Source organism: Myotis myotis, unplaced genomic scaffold (assembly GCF_014108235.1).
Source record: "Myotis myotis isolate mMyoMyo1 unplaced genomic scaffold, mMyoMyo1.p scaffold_m19_p_11, whole genome shotgun sequence".
Taxonomy (NCBI): domain Eukaryota; kingdom Metazoa; phylum Chordata; class Mammalia; order Chiroptera; family Vespertilionidae; genus Myotis; species Myotis myotis.
Window position 1 is genome coordinate 5,754,914 of NW_023416315.1, and position 17,824 is coordinate 5,772,737.

The window sequence follows — 17,824 nt, forward strand, 5'->3', positions numbered from 1 at the left end:
TTAAATGATTCCCCGGGGGTCAGGCACTTGTTGAAAGAACGAATGAAAGAAAGAGACGTAAACACTACTGAGACATCCAACGAGACACCATCCAAGGCGCAGAGCAACAACGCTGATGGCTTCGGTGAGGTCAGACTCACACACCATAAACGCCGCCCCTGGCGCGTGCACAGTTCAGTGACTTTTTAGGAACTTTCTCATGGGGCCATCATCACCACAGCCCCGTTTCTGAACACTCAGGCCTCCCCAAATTTCCTGGTGCCCATTTGCAGCCAATCCCTGCTCCCACCACGGCCCCAACCACCAACCCACTTTCTGTCTCTAAAAATTTAGGCGACAGCATTCTAAGTCAAAGCACATTTAATTATTTCTGTTCTTATTCTTTTTCTTTCCCTGAAGACATTCACAGTACCTATGAGCTACTTGAGGAGAACCAGGGGGCTTTATTTTTAGGTTCCACCTATATATAGAATGTATACCATATGCTCGTTCCCCTCCCACTTCTTTTCCTCGCTGCAAAGGATGTATTCTGCTTTTGGGAATTAACAGTTTATTTAGGATAGGATTTATAATAGAGTCGAGCACATATCAAGAAACTGGGATCGAAAGTAAAATACAACTATTTTCCAGTTTGAGATGTTTCTCTTCGTACAAAAAACACTTTACTTCTCAAACGCAATTATTTTTCTAATTTGAGAGGTTCCTCTGTGTACAAAACTATTATTTTACTTTGACTAAGTTTTCCTCTTATTTTAAGGGGTCATTACTAAGGAAGTGTTAGGGTCTCCCCGACAGAAGGAGGAACCCTAATACCCTGAATGCTGAGCCCTGCTAATACTGTACCTGCAGGCTCGCCACCATACACGGCACCTCCTAGCATGCAAACGGAAATAATTTTACCCAAATAGCCATCGCATAACAGAACTGGTAGGATCCGCCAGGCTCCCATGAGACCCAGTTTTTCTACCATAAAACAAGGCCCAGGAATAACTAACCCCCCTCTCCCTCCTTCCAGATTCCCACTCTGCCCCGGCTGTGTGAGCAGGGGATGCTGTCCAGGCTCCTCCTGAAGCAACCTGCCACCCAGGAAGCGTGGACACCTCCTCCCTCCAAGCCTTTTCCTTCCACGGCGCCTTTGCTTGGCTTAGCACCCTGCCCTTCCTGCCTCTGAACCCTGCCCCCTCCCAGGCTCACCCTCATCAGGGCGGTGGAGCAGATCGGGGCTCCCAAGTTCCTCCTTCACTTGGTTGTCCCACAGAGGGGCAGGGCGCAGAGGGCCCCTGGGCCTCACCTCCTCGGCCTTGCCTCCTACTCCGCCTGTTCCCACCAGCTCCATCCGTCCCACACGCTCTATGGCTAAAACAGTGCCTGCCAGCCTCCATCCACCCCCCACCAGATGCAGGGAGTCACCCCCAGCTCCTCTTCAACCTCACCGGCCCAAGGGGTCTCCCTGTTAGCCCTGTGGCTCCGTCCTTCCTGTCCAGCCCGGACCCAGGGTCCAGCCCTCTCCTGAAGCCACAGAAACTCTCCTACCTGAGCCAGGTCCCCATCGTGGCCAACACGCTCTGTGCCTCTCTGATGAGTGGTTCCAGAGCAGTGACTCTCAGCCAGGGACAATACTGCCTCCTGGGCACACTCACCTGGCGATGCCTGGAGACATGTTTGGCTGTCACACCTGGGGGAGGGGGTGCTCCTGGCATCACGTGCATAGAGGCCAGAGATGTCGCTAAACATCCTACAATGCACAGGCCAGCCCTGGCCCCATTATCTGGCCCCAAATGTCAACAGAATGTGAATCTATAATAATCTCAAAAGTGCAAATTTTTTTTTTAAGTCAAAATTGCCAATGTTGAGAGACGCCACCTTTCCATGTGAGGGTCAATTTCAGCCCTTCCTGCTTATGGACTGGTATGTTTTTTGTCTTAAAAATGGATTGTGTTTGAGGAAGACTCTGAGACATGTAACAAATGTCCCCTGGTCCAGGTGTCCACGCTTGTGCAGGGTCTGGCAAGGGCCAGGTGTATGGCCACTTCCCTGCGGAAAGTGATCGGAAAGGTGGAGAAGGCCAGGCTCTTGGAAGTGGCCACCAGCCACACTGCCTCTGTCCCAGGAACCTGGTCCTGAGTAAACTGTCCCCAGGCTGGAGTGAGCTCCTCGGAGCCCCTGTGCAGTCACTGCTACCCAACTCAGTGGGTAGAACAAACCCACCAAGCAGCAGAGCCTAGGCCCTAGCTGCAAAGGATGCTGGGAAAGTGAGCTTTTGCATTTCCTGCATCCCCATGGGCGGTGGACTCTGGCACAGAAGGGATGGGTAGGAGGAGCCTAAAGAATGACAGTGGACATGAGGACTCTGGATCCTCAAGAAAGAAAAACGCACTGACAAGAGGGAAGAGGGGGCCCAGGTATGGTTTATACACTTTCTATGTTTTAAATGTTTCACATCAAAACAAAAGGCCCTGACTTGGACACCAAAAACAAACTCCACAGCCAGGCCTTGAAAAGAGCGAGGTCATGGCATCTGGCCCTGACTTGAGCAGCACCAGGTCATTGGGAAACCAGTTCTAGAAAAAGAAACTTCTAATATTCACCTGGTCCCGTTGGGCTTGGCTGGAAGGAACTACAGGGGAGAGAGAGCTCACACATGCTCAGGAGACGTGTACAGCCAACTGCATCCAGTCCTCCCACAGCCGCCCGGGCACGGAGAAGGTGGGAGCAGCAGAGAAGTAACTGACACTAAAGATAAAGATCTATTTAAAACCATGGTATATTTATAACGCACGCAGAACCCGACACTCTGTGGGTGGAAGCATGTTCAGACCTATGTCTGTGGCCACACACACAGGAATCCACGGACTCATGAGAAGCAAAATAGATTAAAAAAAAAAACCAGACTCAAGATCTGATGCCTAAACTATACATGATAATTCCAAGGTCTGTGACCTCAAATTTGACCTACAATCAAGTCTGACTCGCGGCTAGAGTTGTTTTGCAGAAATAAAATTAATTTTAATTTTAAACATTTATAATTGGAGGTCCCTACATTTTTTGTTTTGTTTTGTTGTTCAGGCTTTTCCACTAGGTCCACTCATATTTGTATACCCACTCAGACAAGAAGGACTGTCTGTGGCTGAGAGTGTAGCTAGAGAAATGATTTATGCTGGAAAAATACGAATCATGGAGAAAAGCGAAGTGAACTCAAGTTACTCAGGGTGAGACTAGCAGATGGCAGGAGGTTAAACTTGAGGCCCCCAGTACACAGAGAGGCTCTGAAGGCTGACTGTCACTTCTATGAGGAACAATTGAGAACCACGGGCCCAAATGACAAATAAAGGATGTACAGCGGGTGGAGAAACAGCCTCAGAGTGATAGGGACAGGCACGCATTGAAGTGAGTACCAGCAAAACTGTGGAACTTCATTTTCTGGGGATTTTTAAACATAGGGACACAAAGGGTCTAAGATTTAACCCGAGAAAGAATGCACAGAACCTCCATGTTGAGCTCTATTAAGTTCCAAAAGAAGGTTCCAGTCAAGAGGGTGGAGTAGGTGATCACTGCTCACCTCCTCCCACAACCACATCAAAATGACAACCAAATGCCTGAACGATCAATCTGGAGAACCACCTGAAGAATAGCCAAGCAGAAGTCCTATACCTGAGGATAGAAAGAGGAGGCCACGTCGGGACTGAGCATAGGAATGCAACAATAAATATATAAAAGTTCCCAAAGAAGCTTAACTCAATGAAGAGCTATGGATGTTCAAGGAAAGGATGAGGTGACGTTGCAGTGATGTCAACTTTTCCCAAGCTCCATCTGTAAAGTCAATGCAATTCCAATCACAATTCCAGCAGGATGTTTGAGAAATGCAACCTGAGCCTAAAATGTGTGCGGTTAAACGATTTTTCATAAGAACAGGAAGGAGGCTCACCTGACCAGATGCCATAGTATTAGACACGAAAAAGGCACAGGAAAACATTAAACTTGATGGACACATACAATAAAGGAGGCGGCCCCAACCAGTGGGGAAAAGATAAGTTGTTCACAGATGATACTGGGAAAATTCCAAAAAAAATAAAATCGTACCCTTGGCTCCTACACAAAGGTAGACTCCAGAGAGGTTAAAAACATAAGAAGCTAAGAGGAAAATGTAAAACCAAGAAGAAAAGGTAAGGGTGAACTTGGAGTAAGATGAAATTTGCAAAGCAGCACCCAAGGGGCAATTAATCAATTTGATTGTAACAAAATCAAGAATTTCTCTTGTAGAAAGCGTATCACAGGCAAAGGGTCATCCTCGACCTGTCCACTGGTCATTTAGCAGCTGTCCTGGTTATCAGATGGGCCCACTTCTTTAAACTGATCTTTTCACACGTTCTAGACATGAAAAGGCTAGCCCACACTGTCCCTCCCTTCTTAACCTCCTGGTCCTCTCCAGGGGTGTGGACGGGCTGCCTCTGAACTGAGAGTCTGGGCTCTGAGTAATTCTGCCTGGCACTGACTCTGCTCCCTACTCGCCAACGCTGGGACTTCTGACAAGTTTACTATACATTCTTTTTTTCTTTTTTAAAATATGTTTTTATTGATTTCAGAGAAAAGGGGAGAGGGGGAGAGAGAGAAACATCAACAATGAGAGAGAATTCTTGATCGGCCGCATCCTGCACCCCCCCTACTGGGGACCGAGCCCACAACCCAGGCATGCACCCTGGCCAGAATAGAACCATGGCCTCCTGGTTCATAGGTCAACGCTCAACCATTGAGCCACAGCAGCCGGCTTCTCGTCTGTGTCCTTTACCATGTTATTCCTCACCTTTTTTGAGGACAGGAATGAGTATGTGTAAGGTGGGGATATTTTAGCTGCCGCACTGGGATGGGGTGAAGATTAAGTTAGTTAATGAATATAAAAATCTTAGCCACGGCACTTGGGGCAAAGTAAATAGTTAATCAGTGTACAGTCTAGGGTAGGGGTCCTCAAACTACGGCCCGCAGGCCACATGCAAATACAAATACTGTATTTGTTCCCATTTTTTTTTTTTTTTTTTACTTCAAAATAAGATATGTGCAGTGTGCATAGGAATTTGTTCATAGTTTTTTTTAAACTATAGTCCGGCCCTCCAACGGTCTGAGGGACAGTGAACTGGCCCCCTGTTTAAAAAGTTTGAGGACCCCTGGTCTAGGGGTACAGACTCATCGCACGGGCCGGTACTGCAGAACGGCTGCTGGGGCGCCCCACAAAGAAGCCGGGGAGCCGAGCCAGAGTGACTTCTGAGGGGTCCCTCTGAGCTTCACCTTCCTCAGCAACTCTAAAGGGCATTGAACTCTAAAGGGCAGATAAACATCATGTGTCACCATTACTGGGGCCAAGGGCGCGCGCGGTACTTGGCAGGGCGGAGCTGCTGCCTGGTGGGGGTGGGTCGCAGGTTTCAGGAGAACATCAAGGGCTGGCATGTTGAAAGGAGAGACGTTCCAGGGAAGCAAAGCCGGCACCTAAGAGCCAGCCCACACTCGATGGGGCTCGCATAAAGCCATTCCTCTTGTCTGTAGACTGTCACTCCCCGGCTCGGACATGGGTTTCTCTAGCATTTACACTGTGAAGCATCATCGTCTCTCCAGGAAACACCTGAAGGAACAGGTGCTTTATACACGGCCACGAAGGAAGTCCAGGGCAGTTTCTCTTACACCATCTTGTTATGGGTTGAATCGTGACTCCTACGCTCACCCCCAATTCATATGTTGAGGTCTTAACCCCCAGTCCCTCCGGATGTGACTGTATTTGAAACAGCATCTTTATTTATTTATTTTTAAATACATTTGATTTCAGAGAGGAAGAGAGAGAGAGAGAGAGAGAGATTAAAGATGAGAGGGAATCATAAATTGGCTGCCTCCTGCACACCCCCTACTGGGGATCGAGCCTGCAACCCAGGCATGTGCCCTTGACTGGAATCCAACTGGGAACCTTCAGTCCACAGGCTGACGTTCTATCCACTGAGCCAAACCGGCTAGGGCTGAAACAACATCTTTAAAGGGGTAATTAAGGTAAAAGGAGGCCATGAGATTAGCCCCAGTCCACGATGGCTGGTGTCCTTATAAGAAGAAGAGATTAGGCCCTAATCGGTTTGGCTCAGTGGATAGAGCGTCAGCCTGCGGACTGAAAGGTCCCAGGTTCAATTCTGGTCGAGGGCATGTACCTTGGTTGCGGGCACATCACCAGTAGGAGGTGTGCAGGAGGCAGCTGATTGATGTTTCTCTCTCATGGATGTTTCTAATTCTCTATCCCTTCCTCTCTATAAAAAATTAATAAAATATATATTTTTTAAAAAGAAGAGATTAGGACACAGGGACAGAGGGAGATATGGGAAAACAGGGAGAAGGCGGCCATCGACAAGCCAGGGAGAGAGGCCTCAGAAGGCACCCGCTCTGCAGACACCTTGATCTTGGACTTCCAGCCTCCAGGCCGTGGGAAGTAAATTTCTGTGGTTTAAGCCACCCAGGCTATGGTACTTGGCTATGGCCACCTAGGAAACTAACACACCTCCTACCTCTAGGAACAAGCATTTTCCCTTCACAGAACAAAGGCTTTTTGGTGGAAATAGTGGTCATTTCCCCTCTCTGTGGAACAAGCTTCAGGGTTGAAAGGGACCTTTATGATTTAGAAGAAATGTATACATTTAAATACCAAGCCTTTACTAACACATCAATCAATAAAAATACCAGAGCTATTTTGACAAACACAAATACTGTATTTGAAACCAGGGGTCGTGGGTGTCTGCAGTCTTAGCTCTCACTCACCATCCCGTTTATGTCTATTCCTGGCTTTGTCCACCCATGACAAGACATTCCTTAACTGCAAAGGTCACATGAATGGTTGCAAATGGTAACACAGTGAACACCATCAGATCATCTCAGGTGCCCTTCAATTAACTTTACCCCAACGCTTAAAAAAGCAGAAGCACCTTTTAGTTCTAAGTTGATCAATATCTAACAACTCACATAATTATAAATGTTGGAGGCATCAAAACGAACCTCATTCGAGGTTAACATCAACTCCTAACAGTCTTGCCCGGATTTTTTTCTTTTTTAATCCTCACCTGAGGATATTTTTCCAATGATTTTTAGAGAGTGAAAAGAAAGGGAAAAACAGAGACAAACATATCAATGTGAGAGAAACACATCAATTGGTTGCCTCCTGCGCGAGCCCTGACCAGGCCGGGAAGGAGCGTGCAACTGAGGTACATGCTCTTGACTGGAATCGAACCCAGAACCCTTCAGTCCACAGGCCAACGCTCTAACCACTGTGCAAAACCAGCTAGGGCTTGCCTGGACTTAACTGAGTTTAGCTTATAGGTACAGCTACAAAGCAGTCTCCTGCACGTCTCACACGTGTAGCCATGTAGTTAACAAGAACAAAATCCAAACCTGAAAATCAAACTCAGAACAGTTCGAAAAGACAGTGCAGAGCCACAGACTTGGAACGGTTTTAATTGACCACCCAGGCCAGTGCACCTGCCCAGCTCCCCCAGCTCCCAGCTGTTCAGGAGTCTGCAAGCTCGCCATCTGCCACTGAAGGAAACGCTGACCGGCACAGGTCTCAGAACAAGCAACAAACATTGCTCCTTCACCTCCTCTACCGCTAACATTTGCAAGAAATTTCTGGAGGGGTAATTGGGACAATGAACTCTTAGCCTTCTCGCAACACGGTTCCATTTTTGAGTCGATTTTCTGGAGAAAACAGTGGGTCAGTAACCACCTCCAGTCACTGCGGGTGTGCGATACACACAGACGGCAATGCTGTCTCCAGACGAATCAACACTATAACTTGAGCCCATGTGCTCATTTACAAACATGATAGATGTTCTCCTAACCAACTTCTGCTCAAGGGGCCCACCAGACTGCCCCCCATGTCTCCATAAAGCCTGCTGGGGGGGTGGAATCCCTGGTCACGAGCACCCCCAGCCGGACAGCGGTGCACTGCCACCCCCCAGGGGCCCCCACCGTGTGCTTGCCAGGTCACCTGCGTCGGTGGCCCGACCTGTTCATGCCAGACGTACATATGACTCTTGTCTCCTAAACAGACCCTCAACTGAGGAACCAGGAGTGAGGAGGGGAAGCTGTTTCTATGAAAATTGGCAGCTTCTACAAAAGCAAGTTGTTTACAGAAACTGCTATCAAAATAGCTGTGGGCAAGAGGGTCGTAAAAGAATGAATAGTCATAAAAATATGACTGCACTCAGCAAACATCCTTGCTCCACTTTGAAGAGACAAATATGAGGACACACACACACACACACACACACACACACACACACACTGTGACACACCAGCATGCCCATGAAAAGTCATGACGTAGGGAACGCAAAACAAGCTGTTGAGATAAATCTAGCCTAACACGCAGGCCGGGGTGTGAATCAAGCACACTCAGGTGGAGAGAGCAGTGAGCGCAGGGAGCCTGGGCGGTCAGTCGAGCACTCAGGGTTGTGTGACCGGGGGAAGTTTACCCCGCGCCCGAGCCAGGATCTGTCCCCAGCGGCAGCACCTGTAAAAGGGCGAGTAACGCTCCCCACCCGTCAGCCTGCTTGCTGAGCCCTGGGCCTCAGCCACGGTCATTATCAGTGTTAATGACTGCTCTTGTTCTCAGCACAACTACAACCACCAGACGCTGAAAATAAAACTCCTCCAATTAAAATTGACTGGGGACGCCTTTGAAAAGAAGCCACGACGAAGAAAGCGACACAGTGACCTGAAGCTGCAGAGGCCCCTCCCCTCGAAGCGAGGAAGCCCAGCGCCCACCACAGGGTCCAAGGCCCAGTGGCCATCATCTGTACGTGGAGGCCCCCAAAACGTATACTCTCCCCCATTTTAGAAAAGGGAGACGCAAAAGCACTGCGCGCAGACTGGATGTGCTTCCTGAAATCACATTCTAAGGAAGGGGAAAGAAAGAAAATGCATTCTGGAGTTCTGGGTGTTTGTTTTTTTTGTTTTGTTTTGTTTTAGTAGAAGACTGGCTCAGTATTTGTAAAAGCACCATCACCCAAGACCTCCCTGTCGGCCCAAGGCAAGGAAGACAAAGTCCCAATTTCACCCTCCGGCTTTTGTGAGCAAACAGGATCCAGGTCCCCAGAAGGCGATACAGCCACACCCCGAGCGCACGCAACCCTAAGTGTGTACACGGGGAACAACATTCTCTGGGCAGAGCACGGCATTTCTGGAGTTGACAGCGGCCTCGAGATAAAAACAATTGAAGGCCTCCCTTAACAGCTTAATCAGGTAACGGCTGAACCAAAATAGAATCCGCAGGAAACAGGGGCTCGTGGGAAGCAAACAGCAAAGCAACAGGGTGAGGGAGCTGTACGCAAGGAAGAAAACCCAGGGCTTCTTCATCAGGAGCTTTGTCGGAGGATTCGGGGCTTTCCTTTCTAACGAAATGCCTGCTCTGAGCCCCAGGGTTCCCAGCTGCTGGAATCCAGCTGTTTGACAGCTGTCAATCAAACCATGACACTAAAACCTGTTGTTGGGACCAGGCCCGTGTACGAGGCACAGGGTTGGGATGCTTCTGAGATCCCTAAATCTTTGCTGAGGGCTGGCAGCTGCAGGCGGGGCCAGGCACCCCTGTGGCCCCTCCTGGGTGTTCGGGCGCCAGAAGTCACTGGTGGGGAATTTCCAGTCAGCCGTCCAGGCCTCCACACAGACCACGTGTCTGTGATGAGCACACAACATTTTAGCGAAATGCATCCTTTGACTTGGTGCTGGCGGAGTTCGTTATTAAGGAATTCTATCTAGGATAAAATCTCCGTAAGGCGGGGTAATTTAGAATTAAAAATAGCACACACCTCGCTGCTGTTCTCTCCTGGGAGGCACCGAGCGTGGGAGCCTGCAGGTCCCTGTCGGAGCATCCCACACTATAAGCCTGGGCGGGGGGCACACTGGCCCCCAGTGCTGGGAACTGACTGCGGCGTCCTACTCCTCAGCTGTGCGAGGCAGGGGGCGGCTGACTGTCACACCGATGGCCACCAGGCTCTCCTCCAGACCAACTCGCTCCCAGCCACCTGAGTTGGTCCTGTCCCTCACCTTCCCTACACTGAGGTCACACACTTCCAGAACCTGGCAGGCAGGTAGCAGGTCTCTGTGCTTAAGCTGTACCTTCTCCCTGTGTCCCTGACCTCACCGGGCAGTGGGCACAGCATAGGTGCTCAATCAACGCTGAATTAAATATATGTAAATATATGTAAATAGTCACTAAGGTCCTGCCCCCCTCCCAAATATGCCCTGTTCTCTAGGGAACTGAAGCCAAAGAGAAAGTCGCCTTGTCAGACGCCAGCCTGCAGAGAGCATAGCTCTTCCTCCACCCGCAATGGCCCAGGATCCACGCCTGTCCCGAGCTAGACAACAGCAGAGGGGAGGGGTGAGGTCGGCAAGCTGCATCGTGTCCACACAGCACAGAGGCACGCTAGTCGCCCCGGGAATTCTTAACCGCCTCTGAGCCTGTCTCCTAGAAATCCAGCAGTTAATCCCCGCCATGTCCAAAACATGGGCACGTCCTGGCAGTTTTCACCTCTGAAAGATCCTCTCTTCTCCACCCACTTCCCCAGCTCCCGGCCACTATCGCCTTCAACCTTCCCTTTGCAACAGCCTCTCTATCAACTCCCAGGACCCACGCCCAGGGCCCCAGCAGCCAGAGCCACCTGGTAACACGTAATTCATCCACCTCTGCTGCTAATCCTCTGTGGCTTCCATGTGTGGTTAACAGAGAGCCTTGGAGGCCCCACCCACTGGCCCTGCCTCTCCCCGCAACCATGGCCACCTGCCACTCCCGACCTCTGGCTTTCTGTCCGGAACAGACCCAGGGCCTTGGCCCTTGCTGGTTCCTCTAGTGGGTCACCCTTTCCCCCACTGTTTCCATGCCTGGCCCTGCTCCTCCATCAGCCTTTAGCTGAGGCCTCCCTGACCCCATCGACCTCCAGGCTTCTCTTCACCTCCCCTCCATCCTCCTCAGCATCAGCCACTGTCTGTAATTGTTTATCCACATGCTGACGTGTTTATCTCTCCGCCTAACGTGGAAGTCCCCTGAGGGCAGGGACTGTGGCCTGTTCTCTGCTTTATTACCAGAGCTGGACACAGCACCTGGCACCTGGTGAGAGCTCCAAACCATCGGTTGAATGAATGAGTAAATAATAAAGCAACGAACATCCCAGGGACCATCTGTGCTATCAGACCTCCCAAACCAGCTCCCAAGTGGGCCCAGCTCTCTTGAGAGACAAAAGAAGCATTCTTCCCCCGAGTGAAACACCCCCACGTCATGCCCACACCAGGACTTCTCTCCGTCCACACCCCCTCCTCCTGCTGCCCCGGCCAGGAGGTCTCAGTCCTGACCACCTTTCTCTCTGGAAATGACCCAGCGCTCCTTGGCTCAGAAAACCAGAGCTCCACCCTGGAGGCGAGCAAGGTCACAGCCTCACATTTCAGGGGCCAGGTGGAGGGACCCTGAGCCCTCAGCATGGCTCTACCTCTGGCCATCAGCCTGGTCCTTCAGAACAAAAACAGGAAGACAGCAGAGGCCTCCGGGGCCTTGCCGCGGGCCCAGGAGCCTAGGTGAGGCCTGTCCAGCCAGAGACCCAACACAGGGAGGAAGCAGCAGGACAGGGACAGGGAGTTTGGGAAAAGACAGCTCTGCTCCCTGGCTCTGCAATCAGACAGTGGCCTGGCTTCAAACCCTGACTCCCACATCTCTATCTCAGAAGGCCACAGGGCTGCTACCAGTCTGAGCCTCAGTGTCCACAGCTATCAGAACAAATGTCACAGCTGCCATGTCTGGCTACATCTACCCACACTCCAATCGCCTAGGACCGTGGTCGGCAAACTGCGGCTCGCAAGCCACATGCGGCTCTTTGGCCCCTTGAGTGTGGCTCTTCCTAAGCCTTAGGAGTACCCTAATTAAGTTAATAACAATGTACCTACCTATATAGTTTAAGTTTAAAGAATTTGGCTCTCAAAATAAATTTCAATCATTGTACTGTTGATATTTGGCTCTGTTGACTAATGAGTTTGCCGACCACTGGCCTAGGATGAAGGAACCCCATATTCATATGGGCAAAATCCAGCCAGATATCAGTCACACTCAGTGGCTTTCTAAAAATAAATAAATAAATAAATACATGAATGAATACATCTGGGTTTCCCGGACGGTTCTGAGGCTGGGCCGTGCCAGCTGATTCGCATGCACTTCACTCTGGTAAGTGCAGGGCCACGCTGACTCTGGAGTTTAGCGAGCGCACGTCCACGGCAGCCATTCAATACGCAGTTTTTCAATGAATGAATCAAACGACAAGATGAGTTGTGTCTATAGTGATCCTAGTGATCAAGTCGGATAAACGAAAACCTTGTTTAGCAATTGGGACCCATCGCCAGGCACACATTCCCCTTGTCCTTTGATACCACAGACAGACATGTGGCAAGAACACACGTTTAGACCTTTGTCAAGCTCAGGACTTCGACACGGCTCCTTCTGAGGGAGGCCATGGGGGTCTGGGTAAGTGGAACATTAAACCTCTTTACATTTTTTTTGGAGATTATCTGTCCATTTCCTGGGGCTCATTCTTTCAAACTAGAACTCCTCCTCAGGAAAAAAAGAAAAAAAAAAAAAACCCAACTGAACAATCTTCATTCCATATGTTGGCTGTCACCAAATTTCTGCAAGGATATTTGGCAGAAGCACTCCTCTGTCAGTCTTGCTCCATAAATACTGAGCGAGGAAAAGCATTGCCTAAGACAGACCTGGCAGCGGAATCTGAGGAAACCTGTCAGTTCTGCGTCGCGTGTCCCTGGAGGCTCCTGGTGACTGTGAGTCTCTAGTTCTCTGCTGTCCTGCCTCAGCCTTTGCAGGCAAAGCACGGTTTCTTGGAGCTCCCCGCCCCCTCTCCGCTGGGGCAACACCTCAGGGCAAGGAAGGCTCTACCTGTAGAGTCCCATCTGGGTGCCTTTAATCTAAGGAAAGGCCTCCTAAAGCAAACGCTCAGAAAGGACAAGAAGGGGCTAGCTATTTCCTTTGCAGAAGAAGTGCCTCATTTTTTCTTGAACTCCATTTAACAGATGGGAAACCTGAGACCTAGAGAGCTTAAGGAATGTCACCAATTTAACACAGAAGAGGTGGAGCCAGGGTGTTTTTTGTTTGTTTGTTTGTCTTAAATGTATCTACAATGGACTTAATGTAAGAAAATGTGACTGGCACACAATTTGGCACATGTCCTTGAACAGGCAGAGTGTAGGATGCCTGAGCAAGAGGTGGATAAAGGTGACTTGCTTACCAAACATGGCATGCGTGCGAAGAACACAGGTCTACCGTCGGAAGGTCTGGGTCCGAGCCCAGCTGAGTCACTGATGAGCTCATCACGGAACTTCTTTGCTTTTAGTTTCCTCACCCAGAGATGGAGATCATTAGTCAAAGCAAGCCTTGCCTTCTTCTCAGAACTACTGGGGAAGTCGGGCGAACGGGGAAGCTGTAGGAAACTAGGAGAGTCGATCCAGAAGCCAGGTGGCCCTTGTACGTACACGTGTCTGAGAAAAAGCGCCGCCCGGGAACCTACCTGCAGCTACCCTTGCTCACACTAGCCCTATTTCCTCTTACTAAGAAGAGGATCCACTGGAATGCGAGGGACTTTTGTGAATCAGCTCTAGCAGAATGCGCACTGCTGGTCTGATGACACGTGACTGGCGGTCCGTCAGCCCTCTCTCGGTGCCCTAGGACAGTCACACAGGCCCTAACACTATTGCCTCATGTTTACCAGACCCTAACAAGGTGCTTGGCGAGCCCAGAACACTGAACACATTGTGAAGAGACAAAGGGAACCACCTCCCCACAGGACAACAGGTGTGGCAGGTGTGAGAAATGAGAGACGCGGCCACGGCCACGCGGACAAGAGCTGCTGACGCTCCTCTTCACGTGCCCCGGGCGCCCAGGTCTGCGCTGTGGGGAGGAGCCCCCTGAGGCCGGCTGGCTGTCCCCTGCGCTCCCTCCCATTTTCCACCCTGACATTCATCTATTCTAGAAGCCGGATAAGCCCCTTCACATTCTGACCAAAGGCCATCATATGGTTGAATAAATACAGGGATGATCAGAACAACCACAGATAATAATACATAAAACCAGTACCGAGAAAGCTCTTGTCAGAAGAGCCAGCACCGGGGAAGGCGCTATACAGAGCACCCCCGGGGCACACAGTCCAACGGGCTCAGCCTTGAGTGTGCGCCTGAACCGGCCGGAGTGCGTGAGAAAACACAGACACCAGGGTTTCGATTCGGTCTCAGATGCCAGCGCTGGTCCGTGCCCGTGCAGTTGAAAAATCACTGTCAGGGTAAACGAGCCAGAGCTGCCAGGCTGTCAGTCTCACTGGGGCGACTTCAGATCCTGATTCACCCACCCCCCCAACCCCCAACATGAGCCTTCGGGAAACTTGATGGGAACTGAACTGCCATCCGCCCTCTGCCGCTCCCGTCCCGTCCACACATCCGTGCTGCTGTGGATGACGACAACAAGCCACGCCGGATAAATATTTCCCAGGACCGAGTCCGGCTCTCACCTGTGCACAAGATGATTTTGCAAAAGGAGTGAGTCGTGCTGCAAAGCAAAGGACAGGGCGGCGCAGGAAGAAGCTCGGGGCTCCGGGGTCCAGGCCTCTGAGCCGGCGCACGGTCCCTCCATCCTCAGTGACGAGAGGGCCCCTGGGACGAGGCCAGTGAGACGCTGTGACCTGGTTTCTCCTCACCCGTGTATCCTGACACTCTGTCACCGTGCGCTGTGATTCCCATCCCCCAACCCCAACTTACTTCGTGTCACCAAACGGTCACGGGGCCAGCCTCACCCACAACCCCCCGGCGCAAAGGAAAGCAGCGAGCCCCCACCAGCAGCCACCACCTCCGGAGGAGTCCTGACCTGGAAGGGACCCTAAAAACATCTCTTTCCTTCCCAAAGCTGATTGCATTATACAGTTCACTATTTTATTAACAGCAGGAGTTACTGCTACAATAATATTGTTTCATTTTATGGGGGCTTAGCGGAAGTTCCTACAGAGAACTCTGCTGGGAATACCGCCAGCTCCGTGACAAGAGCCCGCCCCCCAGCCTCTCCTGCGGGTCAAGTGGGAAAATGTGGCAACTATTCACCCCACGTCCGTGTGGCCTCTGCTGACTATGGGACAGAAGAGGTTGCAGACATTTGGGGCCGCCACTGTGGGCCTGAAAGCCAGCTTCAGGCTAAATAAGGAGAAAGAATGAAGAGTGATTCATTCATGGCATTTTGGTAAATATACATCACGCATGTGTTTGCAAATACCTGGTGTTTAAGCTGATTTTGTGCACACAAATAGGCCTATTTAGGGAAACAAATGGCTTTCCCGCTCACACACACACACAAAAAATCCAACTAGCTCTTTCTCACATGCAAAACTGAGCTGTCGTCCCCAGGCTCTGAGGGCCTGGTGGGTATACACCCACGAAGACTTGAGTCAAACTCCAAAGCAGTAACACCAATACGACCTCCACTCACCCACAAACTACGAATTGGCCTCAGCTATACCACGTTCATGAAACCCGTCACAAGCCCAGGCAGCTGTATTCTGAAAACTATGGAGCAGAAGGAGACCTCAACGGCAGGTAACAATACTGTCTGGGGCCTCGAGGACACTGATGAAATACCCTTGCCCTCTTCCTCCCCCCCCCCCCCCACAAGGCCACTCTGCACGGACCCCAACACCTGTGGTGGTTCCGGTCCTCACCTGTTCTCCAGGAGCGTCATGCACACCACCTCTCGCACCCCGGGGTTGTTGGCCTTCTCCAGGGAACAGCCCTGCAAGTTCCACGTAGCCAGCCTCAGCACAGGCCGGCCGTCCCTGGTGCCTCCGAAGGCCTCCACCGAAGGCCGCGTGGAGATGATCTGAGTGGGCCCGCCGGGCGGCAGGTCCAGGTCCTCACTCTGCAGGCTCAGGGAGGTGGGGCTGGGGTGAGGCTTGGCGGTGAAGGTCAGGCCTCCGTTGGTGTGGGTGGACGGGGGCCGGGACCGCTCCGCGAACACCTGGTGCCGGATCCTGTCCAGGAAGGCGGCGTTGATGCCGTCCGTCTTCACCAGGTCCTCCACGCTGCGGAAGGGCCCGTGCTCCCGGCGGTAGTCCACGATGCTGGCGGCCATCTTCTCCGTGAGGCCTCGGACGCTCAGGAGCTGAGCCGGGGTGGCCGAGTTGATGTTGACGCGCGGGGTGAGGGGCATGGCCGTGGCCAGGTGGTGAGGCTGCTGCTCCGCCAGCAGGTCCCGCCGCGTGGAGCTGGGAGAGTGCTGCGCCGAGCTGCCCTTGCTGCTCACGCAGATCTCGAACTTGACCTGCTCGAGCTTGGTGGCGCCCACGCCGCTGACCAGGGCCAAGTCCTCCACCTTCTTGAAGCCGCCGATGTACTCGCGGTACTCCACGATGCTGCGCGCCACGGCCCTAGTCACCCCCGGCAGGGTCATCAGCTCCTCCTCCGTGGCCGTGTTGATGTTCAGCCGCTCCTGGTTCACCAGGATGTTGCTGAAGTTGCAGGCTGCGCTGAACTTGCGGCTGTGGGACAGGTCCGAGGGGTCCCGGGGAATGGAGCGGTGGCAGCCCAGGGTGCTGCCCATGACCGGCCTGGCCCAGGGGCCCCGGGAGGCCGCCCCGCCGCCGCAGAGGGACTCTCTGCCCGGGAAGGAAGCCCAGTAGACCTGGCAGGCACAGAAGGGCGTCCAACAGCAGCTGCCCCGTGGCCACCTGGAGATAAATGCATCAACACAAGTCAACGGAACCGGTTCATCCTTGCGCACTCGCTCCCCTACCCAGAGCTGAAGGTCTTCACCAGGAGCCCCAGCTGCCGGCTGCCCTTGGACCCCGAACCCGCACGGAGGCTGGCCGCCGTGGGTTCGCCTCTGGAGAGGTCCGGTTTTATCGCATTGGGACCCCAAAACGCCACCAGTCTTTTCTCTTGGGAAGAGACCTATCCCGCCCGCCCACACCTCCTGCTCCTGCCTGAATTCCGTCCGCACTAGTGCGTGCGGCGCGGGGGTGCTCATCGGCTCCCACCAGACCCGCCGCCTACCCCGCGCCCCACCTCTCGGCGCTCCCCTGGGGCGTCCTTCTTCCACCTGCGGCTCCACGGCCGGAGCCCAGCCCCGGACCGCGCTGGGGCCCTGCCTCAGCCCTGGCGCCCGCGCGGGTGCGAGTCGGGGCCGGGCCACGGGATCCCTCCCACGCCGCCGCGGGCCGCGCGCCCCGGCTCCTTCTGCGGGAGAAACTCTCCGAGTCGCTCTCCTAGAGCCGGCGGAGATGCAGGGCTGCGGGGAGGCAGCGAAGGCAGCGAAATCCGCCCGCCGCCCGCGGCTGCACCGTCTCGCGGCTGCACCGTCTCGCGGCTGCACCCGGGCTGGCGGCGTCACCGCAGTTGCGTTGATCCCAGAAAAAAGTCCTGCGCTCCACTCGCCCGCAGGATCCGCCAGAACCGCATCCAGCGTCCCGCACCAGCGCCCGGTCCCGCTCGCCGCCCTTGTCAAAGCCAAAGTCCGGGCCCCGCCGCCCGCGCCTCCGCCGGCACCACGGCCACGCCTCCCCGCGCGCGGCAACTCCTCCCCGGGACTCCCAGGGCACGTGGGGGCGGGGCCAGCGCGCGCGGCGGGGGCGGGGAGCGCGGAACCCCGGGGCGCGGGGGCGGAGCCCGGCAGTGAGAGAGGCGGGGCTCTGAGTGCGGGGGCGGATCCTGGAGCGCGGGGGCGGAGCCCGGGAGTGAGAGAGGCGGGGCTCTGAGTGCGGGGGCGGATCCTGGAGCACGGGGGCGGAGCCCG

General features: G+C 53.0%; 1 protein-coding gene across 4 annotated transcripts in view; it reads right to left on the reverse strand.

Moving 5' to 3' along the window:
* EEPD1 (endonuclease/exonuclease/phosphatase family domain containing 1) overlaps positions 1-17,586 on the reverse strand; it is a 72,499-nt gene extending 54,913 nt beyond the window's left edge. Inside the window, exons 1-2 of one of the 4 annotated variants that reach the window (XM_036327324.1) lie at positions 17,132-17,586; positions 15,756-16,760 (exon numbers count right to left, since the gene is read on the reverse strand). In XM_036327324.1, coding sequence (XP_036183217.1) covers positions 15,756-16,633 — 878 coding nt within the window. In that variant the 5' untranslated portion in view covers positions 16,634-16,760; positions 17,132-17,586. Of the gene's footprint in view, positions 1-15,755; positions 17,043-17,085 lie in introns of those variants that run through there. The other 3 variants (XM_036327323.1, XM_036327325.1, XM_036327322.1) reach the window with 3 other exon arrangements.
* Between the last annotated feature and the right edge of the window lie 238 nt (positions 17,587-17,824).